Below are 22,650 nucleotides of genomic sequence, written 5' to 3'. Positions count from 1 at the left end.
CGAACCCTCAGCGGGAGTGCCACCGCACTTCCCAAGCGGCGCACTATAGCAGTGCGCCACCGGGCCGGCCCCATATTTCCTTCTTTTTAATACTAAGATTTATGTAATTGGGTTCCCTCCCTTTTTACACTAGCTGCTAGGAATTTTACAGTCAAAACTGAAGCTGAATCAGAACTACACTGATCTCTGAAGAAGCATTTTCCCCCTCCTTTCCTTAGACCCAATTATATATTTCAGTTTTTATGTATCTAATATTGAACGTCATTTGAAATCCATTCAAGTGATGGATATATAAATATAATCAATTCTTTAAAGTCAAAGGTTTTCTTATTTGCAACAAAATTTTAGATTACAGAGTTAAATGAAATTTCTGCCTCCTGGTATGAATAGATGAAGAAAAACTAAATTAACATCCCACACTGAAAGTGTGAACAACAATGAAAAAGATGCTATAATACCTTGATAACAATACATGACAAAAACAATAACTCTAGCTCAGGTGTTGGGGGAAAAATCAGTACTTTTAGAAAACTACTAACATTTCTGTACACCACGGGGAAAGATAAGTGAGGCCTCTTAGATTTAATAATCTGCCTTGTTCTTTTCCACACCCTGGATAACATATTTCTTGGCTGAGAAGAAGTGTCTCTGCTTTCATTGCTCTGCTCAGATTAAGATTACCAAAAAAATTCCTAAATCTGTGGTGAAAAGCAGTCTTCTTTTTTTTAATGTACTTCTGTTTCACTCTGGAAGAAGTACCAGTAAGTTTAGAAAAAAAGACATAATCTTCACTTTAGCTCTTTGCATCAAGTTATAATCTATAGGTAACAGAAGAGGGCTGCAAGCAAATCCACTATTTGTTTGCACAAAGCTCAAATGTCTATTTGTTCATCTGGAACCAATATGGCTATATAAAATCACATAAAAAAAATTACCTGATGGATTGGAAAAATCCAACATGCTGGTGGTAGGCTGCAGGAGATCGGGACTGCTGGATGAGAGTGTTCCAGGAATAGGCAATATAGCCAGACTATGTCTACAGTGCCTTGTTCCCAAAATGCTGTCGTCTTGTGATTGGCTCAGGCCTCCATCACTTCAAAACAATGTCATAAATCACTTTAAGGTATTTGAGGGTAATTAAACAGTAAACATTTCTGTTCTCTGTGCACTAAGGCATAACAGGACTAATTCAAACTGGTGATTTAAACAATTAGATAAAAATATTATAGCAATTAGGAAAAAAAGGGACTACTGTAATGACGAAAATAGCAACAAAATGTTTTTTAACAATTATATTCAAATAAAATTTAACTTATACATCTAAGTATGTCTATCACATCATAAAGAAACAGTCATATTTAGTTTCTACTGGTTTTGGTAGAGAAATTGAGCCTGAGTGTTAGGTAGCCCTTGAAATTTGACAGCTTCTGTGGAAACTAATATATGATGCTAACAATGCAGTCACACCATACCAAGGTGTTTACACCCTCTTCTCTCTCCCTCCCACCCTATTTGTCTCTCTCTCTCTCTCTCTCTCTCTTTCTCCAGAAAATCTTGGTGACCTACTAGGCAAAGGATGGAGTTGGGACTAAAGCCAAACCAAAAATATGACAGGTTGTAAATAACAATGGGGCCAAGTTAAGGCAACAAAATAATAGAAGTCTTTAAAAAGAAGGAAAGAAGGCCAGAAAGGAAAATAGAATTAAAAAAATATATATAAATATATATATAGTCTCTGAAGTTTATTCTAAAGGCACATTCTTTTTTTCCAAATATAAACTTTGAGCAGCTTTATTTCAGAGAATTCAACCATAATCTGAATTGGCAATGATGTATGAATGTGTTTTACATAGATTTTATTTTTTTTTTGCAATCATATATATACTTAAAATTTGAACTGACACACTGTAATTGTACATACTTATGGTGTACAATCTGATGTTTTGATACATATATGTGTTGTATAATAATCAGGCCAGGGTTGTTAAGGTACAGGTCACCTCTTGTATTTATCATTTCTTTGTGGCAAAAATATTCAAAAGCCTCTCCTTTAGCTATTATTTAATATATAAAACTTAACTGTCAACTATATTCACCCTACTGTGCAATAAAATATCAGAACTTATACCTCCTATCTAACTGCAATTTTGTACCCATCGACCAACCTCTCTCTGTCCCCTGCCTCCCCCAAGTCTCTGTAACCATTGTTCTACTTTCTGCCTCACAGTATCAACTTTTTTCTTTTCTTCTTAGATATCACATACGTGTGAGGTCATGTGGTATTTGTCTTTCTGATTGCATATTATTTCTTGTATAATCTCTCAAGCTTAATTATTTGGCTGTTTCCTAGATAAGCACATTAAAAGCAGAACAGAAAGCAAGTCAGCTACAGTTAATTAATTCTCTTTAAATGTTTCAAAAACAGGCCGGCCCGGTGGTGCACTCGGTAGAGTGCGGTGCTTGGGAGCACGGCGGCGCTCCCGCCGAGGGTTCGGATCCCATATAGAGACCGGTCTGCTCACTGGTTGAGCAAGGTGCGGGCGCGACACCGAGGGTTGCGATCCCATTACCGGTCACGAAAAAAGACAAAAAGGAAAAAAAAAAAGTTTCAAAAACAAGTATCAATTGAAAATGGCCATATTTAAGCAAAAAAGATAATCTTCTTTTAACATATTTTAGAAGCATCACATAGGCAATTCTAAATCCACCTAAGAGAAAAAATAAAAACAAAGAAACGCAATTCTGTCACTTAAGTTTTAGATACCCCAAAATATTAGTTTAATTTTAAAATAGAACAGCCTCCCACAAACAGATGGTAGCAATAGTAAAAACATTTCCATCAGCACAATAACAAAAATGCTACCTCTCTCTAAGGGTTGTACTTATGTTAAAACCAGTGCTTTCAGTTAATATTAATTCCCATCAATATTTTATTCAATGCAGCATTCTGCCTAGTACTTGCTATACATTCAAACAGAGGTATCACAGAATACTTACCTATTATCATGGAAATGATTAAAGTACAGATACACTTGGAATATATTTTAGAAGTAAAATTTAGGATTTAGACAGATTAGAAAACTACGCAAGAAGGAGAGCAGAGAACTGTTAAATAAACAGCTAACGGATTGTTAATAGGCAGAAAAGGAAGAGAGAGCCAGGACAAGAGAGTTGAAGAGTCAGGGAAAAGCATAAAGAAATGCAAAAAGCAAAGATTAGTGTTTCAAGAGCAAGCTTTAATGTCAGACAGACCTGGGTTATTAGTTGTTTGAGCTCAGGCAAATTTCTTTCTCTTTCTGGACCTTGATTTCCTCATCTTTAAATGTGAATACAGTCATATGCTGCATAATGACAAATGTGCATATATGAAGGTGGCCCCATAAGATTATAATACTATATTTTTACTGGACCTTCTCTATGTTTAGATATGTTTAGATACTCTAATACTAACTGATGTGTTACAACTGCCTATAGTATTCAGTACAGTAACATGCTGTATAGGTTTATACACCAGGAGCATACACTATATCATATAGCCTAGGTATGTAGTAGGCTATACCATCTAGGTTTGTGTAAGTACACTCTATGTTTGCACCACAATGAAATCGCCTAACGTCACATTTCTCAAAACATATTCCATTGTTAAGCAATGTATGACTATAATACTATCTAGACCCCAGGACTACTGTAAGGATTAAATTAAGTAATGTAGGTGAATGTTTTGGCACAGAGAAAAATAGGATTCCTATATTCAAGAAGAGAACACTACAAACCTAGAAAGGAGAAACTTTAAGTCAATTTATATTGAAATGTAGAGGGGAACAGGGTGGGTAAAACAAGTAAAGGCATTGCAGAAACAGGAAATGCTTTCCTAGGGAGAGAAAGCAGTCAAATCTGACAGTTAAGGCAAAGGAAATACCTTATCTGATAAGTAATTTGTGCTTACCCTAAATTGTCTCCTTATAATTAGGCTTATATTTCTAGAGGCTAGTTAAATGTTCTAAGGGTAGGTAAGAGAAAAAAAGAGAGGAAAAGGCTTTAACAGATATTTAAATTATGTAGAAAACCAAGATTTAAAAAAAAAATACAAGCTTTAATAATTGATTTTTGAAAACAAACTTGCCAATTTTTGGACATAGAGGGTAAGGTTACTGAATCCAAGGAAGCAAATTGTTAAAGAGGTTAGCCAGTCCTAATAAAAAGTTACAATTTTCTATTAAAAGGGAATGAGCTGCATCATTTGCAGCAAGTTTGAATTCACTATAAAGATTAAGAGCACGAAATACCAAAAATCCTTTTATCTCTCACTGACACTATTTAATGCTACTTCTGTTTTTTAATAAACAATAGATAATAATCAGGTAAAGCTTGCTACAAATTCATGGTAATTAAGATGGGAGCATGTATAATGAAAACTATACTTTCATGTATAATCCATGATATGACATGAATGAAATAGTACTTAACTGGCAAAATATCCATGCTTGTTTGGAAGCTGAATTGACAGACCCCATTTGGCAAATAATTATGTAATTTCTTATCAAAAAAGTCTGCTGAGAAGGTGATGCAATAACAGAAACCAGACAGTTTTGAGAAATTCCTCAATAATTCCCCGACACTAAACTTACTTAAAAGTATGTAGTTTCATATTATAAAACTAAAATTAGGCCATATAAATATCATCAATATGCAAATCAAAAATAATTCCAATATTGGGCTGGCCCGGTGGCGCACTGCTGTAGTGCGCCGCTTGGGAAGCGCGGCGGCGCTCCCGCCGAGGGTTCGGATCCCACATATAGACCGGTTCCCGCTCACTGGCTGAGCAAGGCACGGGAGCAACACCGAGGGTTGCGATCCCGTTGCCGGTCCCGGTCCGGTACGGGGGTGACACTGAGGGTTGCGATCCGTTGCCGGACACGGAAAAAGACAAAAAAAAATAAATAAATAAATAATAATAATAATAATTCCAATATTAAAAGCAAACAAAGTATATTGACAAGAAACAGGGAGGAAAAAAAATAATTCCTCATAAGTAAGAAAGGCAGTCTACCCCTGGGAATGGTACGATAAATAATATCGGTACGGGGGCGACACTGAGGGCTGCGATCCGTTGCCGGACACGGAAAAAGACAAAAAAATAATAATAATAAATAATAATAATAATAATTCCAATATTAAAAGCAAACAAAGTATATTGACAAGAAACAGGGAGGAAAAAAAATAATTCCTCATAAGTAAGAAAGGCAGTCTACCCCTGGGAATGGTACGATAAATAATATAAAGATGTTACTTAGGCAATTGTGATTAAAGAAAAGGTGAGGGATTAATAAAAGAAAAAGAAAATCAGATTTCCTGAACTGTGAAATATTTTCAGGTCAATAAAAACCATACTGCTATGTCTTAATTTACAGATATTATTCAAATCAATACCTTTTTTAAAATTTCAATTTTCAGGAACATTCTTTTGTTTTAAAATTATGTTATGGATTGGAATTTTGGAATTATCTATTCTCATCTCAAGTATACGTTCCTCCTTACATCATTTCTTTGCTGCTCTTACAGATTGTCTCACAGACATTCTTTCTTACAGTATTTCTATGACAACTCATGCCCTACTCTTAAAGAAGTGAGTCTCTGTTCTCAGTGCCTTTTCCAGAGAGCTCTAATACATACAAGATGCTCAAAAGTTGTGAAACTGAACTCTTAAAAAGTTTTTTTTCAGTTAAAAAAATAACAAATATTCAAAGTAGAAAGACCAAAAACTACAGAAAGGAAGCAGGGAAAGAAGGGGGAAATTCACCTATGAAACCATACCTTACAAATTCAGCATTTTGATATTTTTCCTTCTAGTCATTTTTTGTGGCATACAGTACAATTTAATTATCCAATCCCTTGTAGTTGTTTTATTATAAATAAACTAAGGGTATTTCCAATTTTGTTTTATTATAAGTAACAAAACTAAGAACATGTATAAATAAACCATCTAATTATTAGAGATGAAATTACTGAATCAAAGAACATGGCCATTTTTTACAAATGGTTTTCTTAATAAAAACTGTCAAAATGCTTTATAGAAAGGTTACATCACAGCAGTCTGAGCTTATTATCTATCTTACATTATCAGTTCTGGCCCTGACTATTCTGTCAGTCTTTGATGAAACAAATAGTATCCTGTTTTAAATGGTATATCCTTGATTAGTACTGATAGAGAACATCTGACTCATGTTTTCTGCCTATTTTTCTATTGAAGTTTTAGTGATTTTTTCCCAGTTGATTTTTTTTTTCCTTTTTTGTCTTTTTTACTGACCGGTAACGGGATCGCAACCCTTGGTGTTGCGCCCGTACCGGGGACCGGCAACGGAATCCCAACCTTCGGTGTTGCGCCCGCACCATGCTCAACCAGTGAGCGGGAACCGGTCTCCACATGGGATCCAAACCCTCGGCGGGAGCGCCGCTCCGCTCCCAAGCGGCGCACTCTCCAGTGCGCCACTGGGCCAGCCCTCCCAGTTGATTTTTAAAAGCTCTTCATACATAAAGGATAGTTAATATACTTTTGTGTAGCAAAAGGAATTGTCTTAATTCACTTCAAATGTTTTAAGTACCAAGATATAACATACATTCTCAAAAATGCAAAGCAGTCAGCCAGACAGGTAAAATGACAAACCAACTCTCCCCACAAAATAGGCTCTAGAAACATTTATGACTTCTACTAAAATAATCAATTCCTTGGTATTTATGTGGCTGAAATGATTAGCATGTTAATTCATTGAAACATGTTTAGAAGAGACAGCCAGGTTAATATGAACTCCTAAAGGCAGCTTTTCATTCATGTTTGTATTCATAGCCAACAGCTTTTTTTGTTGGCACAAAGCAAAAGACTCAATAAATGCTTGTTGACTAATAACTGAAAAAAATTTAATTAAAAAAACCCCTTCTGAGTTTAAGTAGAACTATTTCTACTAGATCTTTCAATTTATTTTTTTTATTTTTTTTAAGTACCAATATAAAGTAATAATGCTTGAAAATATTCAACTGACTGCTCCCGGAGACCTGAATTTCCATGCTTCCTGCTATAACCAAGATAGAATCCAAGTAGCGTAACTAATTCCCACTCCCAAAAGGATAATGTACAGATGAGATATTAATTTAGTGTTGAGGATACTGACATTAATAAAACACATGTATTTCCCAGGGCCATAGCCTATAGTGTAGTAGGACCAAAGTCCTTAGTTTAGCAGGACCAAAGTCCTGTAGTTTAAGCTATAGCCCAACTCTTTAAAAACACAAATAGAAATGCTAAGACTGGGAAAAACCAGAAAACTTTCACAGGACTAAAGTCTTTGATGTAGATAAGAAAATTGAAACACAGCAAAAGTGATTGCTTTCGGGGCAGTCACCCTTGGTACAGCTAAACTTAAATGATGGGAAAGTATGTGAGCTAAAATCTTCAAGGCTATTCTACTAGTTAGCAGTTGGGGGATGTTGCATATCTTATCCTCAGCTGTGTCTTTGAGTTTCTTAGGGAACTAAGCACTGCCATAGTGATTATCTCATTGTTTCTTTTTGTATGTCACATAGCTTAGTTTTATGACTCCTTTTGATGGCAAGTTGCTTGAACTAATTTTGTTACACCTGCTTTAATGAAAATCGTTGTGTAGCCAGTTTGTTTATGTTTTCACTACGATTGATTAACCACCTGTATTTCTTCTGCAACTTTCTTGCCTGCACAATAAAAACTGAGAGAAAGCCTGGCTCGGTGCTGGGCCTGGGGCCCTTCTCTCTTGAAGGAGTTCTCTCTGGGTGCAGTCACTTTGGGCCTCTCAGTGCTCTGGGTACATGGGCTCTGAGTAATCCTTTGCATTTCTGTCACTCTGCGAGAGGTGACAATTTAGCTGCCTAAAACTTGAATATAGCTGGTTGGAATGAGACACTAACAAGCTGAAGTGAGTTACAATCACAATGTTCTCTGGTTTTAGAGGACACATGTCACAACTGTGCCACTGGCCAAAAGGATAACCAGTTAAAAGACATATATGTATTCCAGACAAGACCCATTAGGGTTTCTGGAAGTGGAATTCAGGGTATTACCTACTGAGGCACTCTCCTGGTGAGCGCTTTTCTCTCTTCTAGTGCCCCCCCCCTTCCTTCTCCACAGTGACTTCTGGTCATCCCAAATTGAACCCAACTTTTTCAGTGTGGGTTGGCCCTCTAATATTCTCCTCATTCAATCTCCTTTTGTGAGAACAGCCTTTTCTTAGTGTTTGCTACAGTATGCTCAATATTTTTAAAATTCTGATATTTTAATTGTGATTTTTATGAACCACTCACCTCAAGGAAAGCAGTTACTCAGGAATGAGTAATGAAATGAGTGAGATTAAGAACAATGCTCAGTATGTTTTAATCCTCTATCAGTCTCAAATTAAATGAACACCAAGTATGTTTCCTTAACTGGAAATAAGAACTCAGGAAGAAGAGCATTTTGTGATCAGGAAATCTTTGAGATTTTTAAGTATGGAAAAAATATTGAGAAACAGCTCTCATAAAAGATGAGAGCTGTCATTATGCTGCACTCACAACCCCAAACCAATAACACGGCCATCACAGAGGTCTTCCTAAAAGAACAAATCTTATCACATCACATGCGTTCTTATGACTCCCTATCATGACATAATAAAGTATATATTTCCAGCATAATATTCAAAGTCCTTCATAACCTAGTACTTACCTCTCTTGCTTCATCTCTAGATGCACACACACAAACACACAAGTTTGTTCAAACCCAACAAGTTTGTTCCTGACTCTGTACAAATCAAAAAATGTATCACCCTGCAATGTGAGAACTTTGCAATTTGCCTGTTTTTCCTTTTAGATTATCAACTCTTGGAGAACAAAAAACTTGCTAGCTTCATCCTTCTGTCTCTGGGCATTGTGTCTACCATATACTAAATGTGTGGAGAATAAAGGTTCCTGATATGAATTCCTTGGAGTAAGGACTACCTCTTCTCATCTATGTAACTATCATCTGACACAGTGCCAGGAACTTATCAGGAGCCAAATAAATATTTAGATTGAACAAATATTTTGTTTGAATATGTTTTCTTTCACTGATTAACTCATTTTCTTAACTTATTCAACAAATATTGAGTGCCTATTAGAACTTTTGTGACTGGTTTAGAAGTTGATAATATAAAACATACATAGATATAACATGCACTACAGTTATGTCCAATCACGACACTTCAGTGGATTGATTTCATCAGTATTTTACAGACCTTAATTTACATTTTAAATCCTCACGTATTACTCAGTTTTGATGATATGCAATTTTGGAAGTAGAAAATAGATCTGATTAAAAAGTTCAACTTTTGAATTCAGGACGGAAAAAATAGTGCCATAAGGGAAAGACAATTTTAAAAAACCAAAAAACTAATAGCAATGAATGTGTCCCAAGATTAAAGGTGTCCAAATTTGTACATCAGGGGACTAAAATTAGACTAAAAATATATGAAAATAGATTTCATAAAATAAAACTGACAGTCTTTTCTAAAATTGAAAAGAATGCTAATGGAAGATTACATAATCTAACAGTAGTAACTTCATGGAAATGATGGGGAGACACATTCAGAATCTATTCTTTCATACATATCTATTACTTGAAGATTTTATGATGCATTAGTTGTATAAAAAATAAAACTGACCCAAACCTCCCTCCTGTACAATAAAAACTTTACAGTCAATAAGAAAATTCCTACATGACTGAGAATGGGATTACCTACCTAAATAGTTTTGGAGGCAAGATACTAAATCGTGTTTTATCCAAAATTTTCCTGATTTTGTTTCTTCCACCGGAAACAGTATTTGCTTTAACTTTCTTATTTCCTTTCTCTTGTGATGTCTGTTCAGTATCTCCTGGTACATCCTGGATTGAATGGCGATTACTTTTTTTTTCAGCAATTTTGGGAATATGAGGAATACCATATTTCTCTTGTTCAGTCCTAGTAAGTAACTCTTTAAACACTGTGGAAATAAACAAACTTGTCATGTCTTTTCTTCTCACTGGAAAGTTTTTACACCAACAATAAATTTTAAGGATAAATACAGCTTTCTATTATCTGGTCTTTCACAGCGCTAATAAATTAAACACTATCAAATTTACACCCATCCTTTATTTATCAACTATATCTACTTCTATTTTCAGTTTTTACACCTGACTGTACTTCTGATGCTGCCCAACAGTGATAAAAGAAAGGAAATGGAAAGGAAGTAGGCAGGCTGCCAGCACGTTTAAAAAATACAGAGGTTCCTATTTAGGTAATAAGCAATGAAACTGCTAATCAACTAATTTTATAAGATATTTAGATTCTATTATTTGCATGCTATTCCTCGTCATAACACATTTCACTTGAGATATAACTACTATAGTCAGGCTTGGTTTTGTAAAATTTAGCAATTAAAAAAACGAGAGAAAGCTTTGTTGGACCTTTCTTTTTTTTTTTTTTTTTTTTTTTTTACCAGAAACAAATAGTATTAAATTCAGTAATATATAACAATTTCCTCAAGGTCACATTTATAAGGCTATGTCACTCAGTAAAGCGGCTAATAAACATTCAGTACAGTTGTTTTAAGTAAATAACCAATCATATCTCAGATATCTTCTTTTTTTTTTTCCTTTTTGTCTTTTTTACTGACTGGTAACGGGATCACAACCCTCGGTGTTGCGCCCGCACCGCGCTCAGCCAGTGAGCAGGAACCGGTCTCCACATGGGATCCGAACCCTCGGCGGGAGCGCCGCCGCGCTCCCAAGCAGCGCACTCTCCAGTGCGCCACTGGGCCGGCCCTCAGATATCTTCTTATCAATTCTAAGTCTGGTGAATTACTTCATCCTTAACGAGGGTGCAAGTGCATTAGGGGAATTGCCTGTCTAGCAATCTTTGTCTAGAGCCAATTTTCACCTTGTGAGAAGGGATACACCTCCCTGGGATCAGGCAAAAGAAAGATAAATCTGTATAATGCTATGTATCTATAATCTATTAGTGTCTCATTTTCCAGTTATGAAAATCTGTACCACCTGTTTTTCATTATGTTATAAAAAGAAGTTTTAGGGTTCTGTTTTATACATGTGTTCTTAAATAAGACAGATCGACTATTGCTGGAAAGTCAGTCCTGCAAAATCTGAACTGTTTTAAGGGTTTCAACTAGAAGGATGACTCCACATTACCAAAAGCACAGTGCAAGCTTATGAAGATCATACTTTCCACCTCCAAAATAATAGAGATCCTCAGGAGTCAACTTTCAAAGATACTCTGCTTGATTAAAATACGTTAAAAGTTCTTTTCAGTTTCTATTTTTAAAATTTCACTTTATTCTAAACTACATAGTAAAGTAAAAATATTTTTTTCAAGCTAAAAATCAAGATATTTATCCACTCAAAAAATATTTTAAAATATTGAACCTATGAATATATGTCAGGCTCTATACTACATGCTTGCACATTCCTCATTCCGCCTATTGTGGAACTTACAGTCAGTCTGAGATACATGATACAGAAAGAGCATAACTAGAGAAATTACTTAAGATAGTAGGAAAGGAGTAATCTCCCTTAAGTAAGTCACCCTGCAAAAAGCAAACAGAAAGATGAGTAGACTTAAACTATACAAAGAAAGGGAAGGAGAAAGAATTCTAGGTAGAAGAAATCTCAAGTTCAAAGTCCCTATGATAGAAGGAAAGTTCAAAAAAATAAAAACAACTAGAGAACAAGATAGAGAAGATGCCAGCTAATACTATAGGTAAGGTAACTAAATTTTCTGTTAAGAGCAACAGGAAATCTTTTAAGGACCAGCAGATTTCCCTGGCTGCAATGTATATATAAGGAGACTCAATAGTTTAAAAAATAGTTTTATCTTCACTGGACTTGTGTATGTAATTTTAGATAAAAATCTGTAGGGCTTGTGATTTGTAGATAAAGAAGAGAAATGATCATGCTGAATTAAAAAGATTAGTTAAGGACAAAAATTAAAGAATAGTGAGCAAATGCACTTAAAATGTTATTAAACAGGAATATCAGATGTATAAATCAGAAATGAAGGTGTCCAAGAATCCCCCAAAGAAAAGTTTAATAAATTTGACTACGTAAAAACTAAAAATGTCTCTCTCGCAACAGATGTGTATATGCAGGCAGGTACCTATATACACGAAACAAGAGAAATCAAAACACAAACAACTTGGGGAAAGTATCTGCAACCTTTAAGACAAAAAGACAATGTCTTTTATAAGGTGCTTAAAAAAACCCAAAATACAAAAATGAACAGATGAAATTAAAAGACTTTATAGGAAAAAATGTTAAAACAGACAAAAAGGTGCTCCACCTTACTCATTATTAAAGAATGAATGTGAATTATTAAAAAGGTGATAATACCCACAGCAGAGGCATTTTTCTATGCTGATAAATAAAGTGTAGATTGAAATAAATTTTCAGAAAGTAAAACCCTGTAGTATCCGGCAAAAATAATTCTACTTTGAGGAATTTATCTTATAGATGTATCTATATAAGCATTAAAAATAAGTACAAAAGATTTTTATTAAATATTGTTAATAGCAAAAACTATAAACACTCTAAAATGTCCATCAATATGACATTAGCTCAATAGATTATGGTGATAATACAATGGAATTCTATGCATTACTAACAGTTATAAAACAACAACTAGATCTACACAAACTTATGTGAAAAAGTTCAGAATATTGTATATGGTTTGGTCCCACAATGTACCTGTAGCATTTTAATTTTCAAAATATATGTATGTCTTACTTTTATTAAAAATAAAACTGGTAATAGTAAGTTATTTGAGTAGTGAGATTTTTAAAGATGTTGAAAAGTTGTGAAAGCCAAGAGGAACAGATGAACTAAAATTCTAGAGCAGGAAGAGAGTAAACTGAGATTGCCAGTTTTCTTCTCCGGGGGCATTTGCTGAATTTAAACATAAGGTGTGGATCAGGTAGAGGGATGCTAGTAGGGAAAAGAGAGAACTTCGGATGACTGTGAGGACTGTCATAAAAACTGGAATACAGAGAAGGTCAAAAGCAGTATCACTTTTCACCACAGAGCATCTGCTATTAGTAGGACAATACAGGAGACTGGGGACAGGATGCAAATTTCTCACAGTTTCAATTTACTTAGGAGACAGTCACACAGCAGGGAGGGGCTTGCAATACGTAACAGATTTACCCCTCAACTTGATTGGGATGGGAGGTTAAAGAGCTAACCTCAAAATTTCTGAAGGGCAGAAATTATATAAAAGAAGAGACAGAAACCTACGAGACTCTAAATTAAAGCCACACCTTAAGTAGAGACTAGGGGTTGGAGAATAGGAAGGTGAGATGACAAGGTTGAAAAGGTAGAGTGAAATTTCCCACAATCTTTCAGTATTTAGAGATGAAGTTCCACTAGAGGGGAGCATGCATGAAGCACGTGACAAGTCTTGATCTTAACTTGAAACCACTGAACTCAGTCTAAGTAATTCTGCAATCCAGCCTGACCTGGCTCAATTCCCTTTACCCTATCTGCTTAAACAGAGAATATGGCAAATCCTTTCTGTGAGAAAATATTAATTTCATTCCTTTTTTTTTTTTTTCTTTTTGTCTTTTTTCGTGACCGGTAATGGGATCGCAACCCTCAGTGTCGCGCCCGTACCACGACCAGCAATGGGATCGCAACCCTCGGTGTCGCGCCCGCACCGCACTCAACCAGTGAGAGGACCGGTCTCTATATGGGATCTGAACCCTTGGCGGGAGCACCGCCGTGCTCCCAAGTGCCGCACTCTACCGAGTGTGCCACCGGGCCGGCCCATAATTTCATTCCTTTTTAAGGTTCTTTTATACACAAAGTATAGCACACAATAAAAATTTATAAGATCATGAAGAAAATATGATTGATAATCAAGAGGGAAAACAATAAAAGAAAATCCAAATGTTGGAGTTAGCACACGGGATTTTATAACACCATTATAAATATATCAAATAGAGGAAAGGAGATAAAATGGAGAAAAGATGGAGAACTGGAATCTATAAAAGAGAGTCAAATGAATATTCTAGAACTGAAAAATTCATTACCTAAAATTAAACTCACTACATGTTTAACAGCAGACTGGATACAGCAGAAAATATGATGTTTGCTCAAACACAGATCATTAGAAAATATCCAAACTGAAGCACGAAGAGGGAAAAAAATGAAAAGAATAGGACAGGCTGTAAGAGACATATGGGACACAATCCCATTGCACATAAGTAACTGATCTCCCACTTGGAAAGGAGGCGAAGAGAAGGGCAAAGGCAATATCTGAAGTGATAATGGCCATGAAATTTCTAAAAGTGATGAAAGACATCAACTCACAAATTTAAAAGCTCAGCAAACCCCAAACAAAATAAACATAAAGAAAACTGTAACAAGAGATCCTGGTTATAGTTAAAATTGCTCTGAGTCCTTTTTATAACCTAGGGAGAATGTTGATATTTTTGTTTAGCCTTCTGTGGGCTGTGGTTCTAATGTTCAGTTTTCAAAGCTATTCAGATCTGTCCGCTTTGTGCCACCTTGTTATCAGTCTGGGAACTGACCAGAGGTCTACCTCTTATGTCAGTTCTTAAAGACTATGGTATGCTAATAGCATCAGATCCACGCGTGCACAAGTTGGGGGTGAGCCCAGGAGTGCATAAACTGTGTGGGGCCATCTCCTCCATCTCAGTTATGAACCTGGAATTTTCCAGTTCCTTAAAGCTCCCTTTTTCAGTCCTCTAGAAAGAAACTGCAGCGCATAGGGGCTAAGTAGCACAAAGACAGACAGAGTGGGGGAAAAAAGTAATGAGATTGGCCCTGCCCTCTTGGAGCCACAGCTCCACTGAAGGGTGGGGAAAGTTGCCCCCTCTCAGAATCCTGGCTCGTTCACTCTTCTGTTGCAGGCCACTGTCACTGACACTAGATTGCTTGGGGGATGGGGCCTGAGAAAATGGAGAAAAAGAAAAAAAGCATAGAGGCGGTGGCTTCCCTAAGTCTGTCTGAATTTTAGGAATTACCTTTCCCATTCCTCAAGGCAGGCTTCTCCTGGATCGAAAAAAAGCGTGGAGGCGGTGGCTTCCTTAAGTCTGTCTGAATTTTAGGAATTACCTTTCCCATTCCTCAAGGCAGGCTTCTCCTGGATCTCTCTGTACCTAGTACCCATATCCAGGTTTGAGGTTGCCTTGAGGTCTGGCTGGGAGATACGGAAGGGAAAAAAAATAGTAAATTCACTAATGGTGATGGTACTTTGGATTTTGGTGTCCTTTCATGATCTGCCTGCTGCAATTTGCTATTCACAGTTCTTAAATGGTGGGTCATGATTTTGTCCAGGTTTTAGTAAGTTTAGTGGGACAAGAAACATTCATGTGTTAACTTCATTTTACCCAAAACTGGAACCCTTAATATGATTTTTATCTTCATGGACATAAGAGCAACCTTACAGTCTGTTTTGATATTCTGGAGCACCTATGTTTCTTCTGTTTCTGTTGGTCTTGGTTTATACTGACTTTTAAGAGTGCTTCACAACCTTTGTTTGTTTGACTCTGTTTTTGAAAAAAGTATTCTTATAAATAATAGGTTGCTGTTAGCATTCTCTAAAGAAGATACTTATTTTCTTTTGCCAGGTACCTAAAGTCCAGGACCTGGGCCAAAACTTGAGGTTTTTCTGGGCCACCTAGAGGAGCAGCTAGAGTCTAGTCCACATCCACTTCAGGGTGAGCCTTTCAAGGTCCCAATTCTAATAAAGGTTGTTATGCTAGAGTGCTCTGGCTTTTTTGGTGGGCAATAAATTACAAACCTGTGTGTTTACTTAACACCTCCTCTCAACTACATTCTGTGGGTGGGAAAATGGCCCTGGAAAAAGAGACATCCCTTTGGTGTACACTCTCAGGAGTGGAGAAGGGATTTAACATATCTAGTCTGTGCTCCTCCAACCTACAGGACACCAACCATTTCACCTTTTCCTGGAAGACTATTATCAAAAGAAGGTCAGTCTCTCAGTTGCCTTTTCTGTACTGCTACATGCCCCAGGGCAGATATGGCTTCAATTCACCTCTTTAAGATCCAATTTCCTCTCTGGTCTATGTCATGTCATTATTCACTATCTTTTTGGACTTTCATGCTTGTTTGTAGCTACTTTTTATATTTAGTCTAGCTCTTTTAGTTGTCTTCAGTCAATACTGTAAGTAGAAAGTTGACATGTTTTTTTAAAATTCATTTTGCTCAGATCACAAGTGGGCCTTTTAAATTAGAAGAGCCACAACCTTCTTTCTGGGAAGTCTCTGTTATTATTTCCTACTCAAATTTTCTTTTAGGTCTCTTGGAATAATACTCAATTTGATTTTGTCTTTTTGTTCTATAGTCTGGGAGATTTGCTCAACTTTATTATCTATTGTATCTATTAAATGTTACCATATTTTTCTTTGTTACCATATTTTAAGTCACTCAGAGTTATTTCTTTCTCAGTGACTATTGTTTCTTTTTCCCTAACATCCTGTTCTTGTTTCAAGGCATTTTAAAACTGCTCTGAGCAGAGCTCTAGAAATGTTTTTCCTCTCTTTCCTAAAGTAACTGTTTTCTTCAGGATCTATAAGATCACTTATCAGGTTCCCCTATACATCCTCAGTAATCCTGGTTATCCTTATGCTTGTGATCTCTGGCTGTCAATTTTAAGTAATAAAAATGACCAAGTATGATTTGCTCTGGTATTGCTGTGGAATGACTGAATGGGGTCCCCAGAGTTCATAAATTAGAAGCTTAATTCCCACTGTAACTGTTGAGAGTGGGAAATCCTATTACGGTAATTGAAAGGTGTGGCCTTAAAGAGGTGATTAGATTGTAGGACTATGCTGAAGCAAATGGATGAATAATGATAGTGGTGTGGTTCTGAGTTCTTTAAAAGGAGAGTGCATGAGTAACTCTCTCTCTGCTCCGCCATTTCCTGCTATGTGAGATCCCTGCATTGCTATAAAGCCACCACCAAAGAAGACCTTCACCAGATAAGTTGACTTTGGACTTCCCAGACTCAGAAACTGTAAGCAATAAACTTCGTTTTCTTATAAATCACCCGGTTCTAGGTATTGTGTTATAAGCAACAGAAACACACTCATACAGGTAACGTCTAATTAAATGTTTTCTGGTCACAGCCTTCCTTTTTGTAGTTATTCTGACTGTGAGTTCCATGCAGGATGATGTAACTGCTCAACTCTACTTCATGGTAATGCCAGAGTTACTAGGGCTTATCATGGGCATCACAACCAGACTAAAATGCTCCATTTCTAGAAGTGTTTTACAAATATTCCCTTGAGATAGTCGTTGGTGTTTTGCTTAGCTAACTGCATTCTAACTGGAGTAAGGAAGAAGGTATTTAATGGTACATCTCCTCTTTTGCAGCGCCACATAACTCCTGTCCTCTGCCACATCTAATCTAGGGGTTTTTTGGCAACTGTTTTCTCACCACTCAAAGGGTTCTGAGGGTGTGGCCTCCCGGCCTTTTGCATCCTTCAGACCTGTTTTTTCTGTCTTCCAGAGTACATGTTGTTAACGACTATATTATACTATCTCTATATTTTCATATACAATAATATTTGATACCAATTAGTAATCATTATGTGATAGGCACAAAGGTTTTAAAGGTATTAGATACTTACAAGAACCCTAGAAAATAGAGAGTAAGGAGAAACTTAAAACTGAAGCTTGGAGAGACTAAATAATTTGCCTAAGGTGAAAGAGCAAGGTCTGCTTTCCTGGTTTTCAAAATTGTGATACCTTTAGTTTAACTTAAAAGTTGGCACTTCTAGATACTAGTCCAAACTTCAGAAAATCCAAAAACCGTGAAGGCTTACTTACTTATTCTATGCTAAAGTAACATAGTATTAGGAAACTGCCAAGAGGCAGTTATATACCAGATTTTACATGATGTAATTCAGTCAAAGGGACGCAAATAAAATGAGAGAAAACACCAAACATTTCATTTTTCATTATGACTCATCACTGTATGAGGAGCCAAACTGAAAAAAAAAATTAAACACACTTCCTTTCTTTCCATAGGCATGGATTTTAAAGCCAACTCTTACTTCTCAAATTCCAATTTACACAACCTAGAGGAATTTTTTTGCTCCCTACTTCATAAGGCCTTTAAAATTTTCTTTGATAGTTTAATTGCTGTACTATTCTTAATGTTGTCCTTCTTAGAATTTCAGAGAAAATCCCATGGTGTCTAATGAAACCAAATGACAATAAACTTTTCCTCAAAGTTTAAAAGGACAAAACAGAAGAGTTTAGTTAAAAGGACAAGCTTAGTCCCCCTGGCTTTAGTCAAATATAAACATGATAAAAGCACAATAAAGGAACTGTAATCAACATTTTTACATAGAAGGAGTATGCTGTTATTAAAATCTGTAATTCACTGATTATTTAAGTAGACTGACTTACACATCAGCAGGGAGAAAAAAGATTACTTATGACCTTTAAGGTTTTTCAGGTAATTTTAAGTTTCATTCAGAATCCCCTTGCAGAGTATAGTATGTAATAGATGCTTAATAGACATTTCGTAAGTGACTGACTGAATGTAGTTATACACCTATTTTAAAACTTACTAAGATATCAAAATAATAATTAAATACAAATAGTGAAAAATGAAAATTCTAGAATACATAATAGTTCAACACTAAAGATCCTAAAAATAGCTCAACAGCTTCAACATAAACATGTTTACATTTTACTACAAAAAGTTCAGGCTGTTTTTGCAACAAAACTCACCAAAAATGTTGGTCTTTACAGTAAGTGCAAGATGAGTATTATTCCTCAAAATTTCAAGGGCCTTCACGAATGTAATATTCTCAAAGTTTTGTCCATTTACTTCCATTATCTTAAGAGAAAAGTATTTTAAAAATACAAATTAAGACAGAAACACTGTTAGTTACTTCCACAAACTGAAAAGTTTAATAGTGAAAAAATAAAATGGAACTTGAATAAAATGCACCCATACGTGACCAATGGTTATCTCTGTGAGAAGATGGACTACTGTTTAATTTTTCTCTGCATTTTTGTATTTCCCAAATTCTCTATTGTGAACATTTTTTAAAAAGTTCATTCCCCTCTGGGATCATACTAAGAAAATATTTTAAGAACACAGGATGATTTATATATGAACGAAAAACTTTAGTTATGTCAGATCACCTCACAGAAATTACTGCTTGTGATGTATATACAAACTTTCATCAAATATTCTAAATGTAAATTTATTACATTTCAAAGAGAAGTAATTCATTTAAAAGCAGTACTTTAAATATATTTAATACCATTTCCTGCCACTGATTGAATCAGGCAGCCAAACAGGAAGAAGCACGATGGGTTCTTCTTCCATGTGAATAGTGCTGATACTTCACAGTAGGGCTTCCCCAATTTGGCTGTTCCCCAGAATCACACAGTAGCTTATTTTTAAAAAATACTGATTCCAAAGAAAAAGGATAGAGATAACATAATGAGCAAAAAATAAGCAGCACAGAGGACAAATCTAGGGAATTGACATAAAAATTTCAAAACGATAAAGTGAAAAACAAAATATTAGGAAAAATAATCCACAGCAGTATAATTCCCAGAGTTCAAAAAGACTTGCTTCTATATGCTAAAATGTCTCACTTAGTGCCATGCAAAGATAATAAAAAGATACCTATTTTAACATATCCCAATGAAATTTTTAAATTCAAAGGACAAAGAATAAAGAATCTATAAACAATATTGTGGGAGAAAACCCAAGGGTTCCTACAAAAGAACTCCTCTTGGGCAACACTAAGATAATGTGATGCTTTTCTGTGACTTCAATGTTCTGAGTAAAAAAGTCACTATTACCAAATAATTTTGTATGCCACTGAACAAAAGACATGTAAGGACACATAAAACTATAGTACCCACTTGTCCTTTTTGAAAAAAAATACTAGAAGAGGTACTAAAGGCAACTGTGAAATGAATCAAAACAATGAATACATATGGAATAGATGAAAAGGAGCTGATCAATGAAATCAGTATATAAATGTCTAAATTATTGTTTATAAGCTTATGAAACAATGCAAATGTCAAAAATTCTTGAAAGAGAAGATATCTAGTGTTAAAAAAAATGACATTATTAGGTCTAATAATTTAGACCTAAAATCTCAAATCATTTCAACAATAGCTAGGAGGATTAAAGTAAGAATGATAAATTTCATTCTTACGAATGAAATCATTGGATTTCACTAATTGTTTTTTTCTGTGAAGAATGAGATTCATAAATGTGTTTATGATAAAATACTTGAACAAAAATCACAGTTAGTCCAGGATCCTAGCTATTGGATATTCCTAATGAGTAAATCCAGGGTAAGGCACAAAAATCTCTATTTTCAAAAAACTCTCTTAGAGAAAGAAGGGGACTGTTGGGTTTCTTTACCCTCTGCACTACTGGCATTTTGTGCCAGATAAGTCTTTTGTTGTGCGGGCTCTCCTGAGCATCACAGGCTGTTGAGCAGCATCCTTGGCCTTTACCCACTACATGCCAGTAGTAATCCCTAAGTCATGATAATCAAAAATATTTTCAGACATTGCCAAGTGTTCCCTTGGGGATAAAATCACCCACTGGTTGAGAACCACTATCCTTTTATAACATGAATGCCCTCATAATTTAAAATAACGACAGTATAGCTGAGTTAAAAGTAAAATAAAGCAATATTCTAAATGAATGAATGAACAAATGTTTAAATGGGAAAAAGTAAGTTTCCCACATGATTCTGATGATCAGCTAGATTTGGGAAACCACCCTTTGGTATGCACCAGAATCATCTAAATAACTCTGTTAAAAATACAGATTCCCAAACCGCATCTCTTAAGAATGTTATTAATATAATTAACAGGATTGAGGTAAGCCTGCAAATTGCATTTTTTATGTAACAAGGTTGTCAGTAGATCACATTTTTAAACAGGCTGCTCTACAGTTACCTAATGCCTATATGAAAAAAATAAATCACCATCAAATTCCTCCCAGTGTCTCCTTTTTTCCTAGTCCTTCACCTGGCTCACTGTGCTTATGGACGTAGCAAGGTTACCATTTGAACATTATTTAAGATGATAACATCACTTACGGTAATCTTTGGCCACTTACATTTGAGAATGCTATGAGGTGGAAGTGCCCCTCCTTAAAAACTTGCCATGGTGCTAACTCATTTATTAATCTTTCTGAAATATTCTAAAGTTGCCAGCTGATACAGTTCTAATCCTTGGGGGACGGGCACGCCCATTCAAGGAGGTCTTGCTGATAGAACCCAGCAGACTATGCTGTTTCTGGCCACAGAATATTCTAAAGTTGCCAGCTGATACAGTTCTAATCCTTGGGGGACGCGCACGCCCATTCAAGGAGGTCTTGCTGATAGAACCCAGCAGACTATGCTGTTTCTGGCCACATTATATCAAGTTTTCCATTAAAAGGAATAGATATATGACAAATACATTTAAAAAAAAATTTAAATATGTCTAAAAAGAGGCTCAGAAAAATATTTCTTTAAACTGTTCATGCTTACTCGAAGAACTATCAGATGAGAACAAAAGTAGTAGACACACTACTTACAAGAAGGCTTTAGTCTAAGTGATTTGTTGTTCATTTACCTGATCACCACGTTTCAATCCTGCATCAGCAGCTTTGCTACCAGGTTCTACTCCTTCAACAAAAATACCAAATCCCTTCTCACTTCCTCCATTAAGGCTGAAATGCAGAGGGGACTCACGGGAAGCCTTTTGCAGCACAACCTGTCGCCACTTGGCCTTTGCAGCACAAGCAATATTCAGTAACCGGAGATGACCATTCATTTTCTGTAATGTAGAAAAGGGTAATATATATATAAATATATCTATTCCTACAGGCTTTTTAAAAGTCATCTAATATTATCAGAATTAGAGCCCTAAATATAAAGACTACAGATAGAACATGTAAGCTGGGGTAAATGAAACTCAAGGATTGGGTACTTCCACCTCAGAGCACTACTATCAAGAACAAGATTTCTTAATATGATTTTTAAAGACTTAGATAATCACAGGTTAAAAAAGATTTCAAAGCGATGTTTCATTTAGACAGGAATGAAAAAAAATTACTTCTCATTTCCCGAAACTTCCTAATACACACTCTACACTCTACTCCTATCCTGCTCAACTTCTGGATGTTATATAAAATCAGAATCTTTTTTTTTTTTTTTCCTTTTTGTCTTTTTTCGTGTCCGGCAACGGATCGCAACCCTCAGTGTTGTGCCCGTACTGGACCGGGACCGGCAACGGGATCGCAACCCTCGGTGTTGCTCCCGCACCTTGCTCAGCCAGTGAGCGGCCGGTCTGTATGTGGGATCCGAGCCCTCGGCGGGAGCGCCACCGCACTCCCAAGCGGCGCACTGTAGCAGTGCGCCACCGGGCCGGCCCGATACAGTTTTTTCATTGGTATGGTTTTCTGCATTTTTGATATGAAGCTGTCTGAAATATACATTCCATGTACTTCTTACATCTTAGCACACAGGCTTGTGTTTTCTCACTGAGTGCAGAGTCCTGGCACTGTTATTTGTGTTTCCATGGAAGTTAAAACTCAAACT

At 36.0% G+C, this 22,650-nt stretch overlaps 1 protein-coding gene across 1 annotated transcript in view; it reads right to left on the bottom strand.

Moving 5' to 3' along the window:
- Nucleotides 1–22,650, bottom strand: part of LOC103609297 (rap guanine nucleotide exchange factor 6) — a 49,982-nt gene that overhangs the window by 10,976 nt on the left and 16,356 nt on the right. The window contains exons 6-9 of the mRNA XM_008593644.1: nt 21,683–21,886; nt 18,809–18,917; nt 9,777–10,017; nt 936–1,093 (exon numbers count right to left, since the gene is read on the bottom strand). Of these exons, the coding sequence (XP_008591866.1) occupies nt 936–1,093; nt 9,777–10,017; nt 18,809–18,917; nt 21,683–21,886 (712 nt within the window). The remainder of the gene's footprint in view (nt 1–935; nt 1,094–9,776; nt 10,018–18,808; nt 18,918–21,682; nt 21,887–22,650) is intronic.

This window comes from Galeopterus variegatus, unplaced genomic scaffold, assembly GCF_000696425.1.
Source record: "Galeopterus variegatus unplaced genomic scaffold, G_variegatus-3.0.2 Scaffold9444, whole genome shotgun sequence".
NCBI lineage: Eukaryota > Metazoa > Chordata > Mammalia > Dermoptera > Cynocephalidae > Galeopterus > Galeopterus variegatus.
This window is presented reverse-complemented; position numbering and strand designations above follow the sequence as displayed.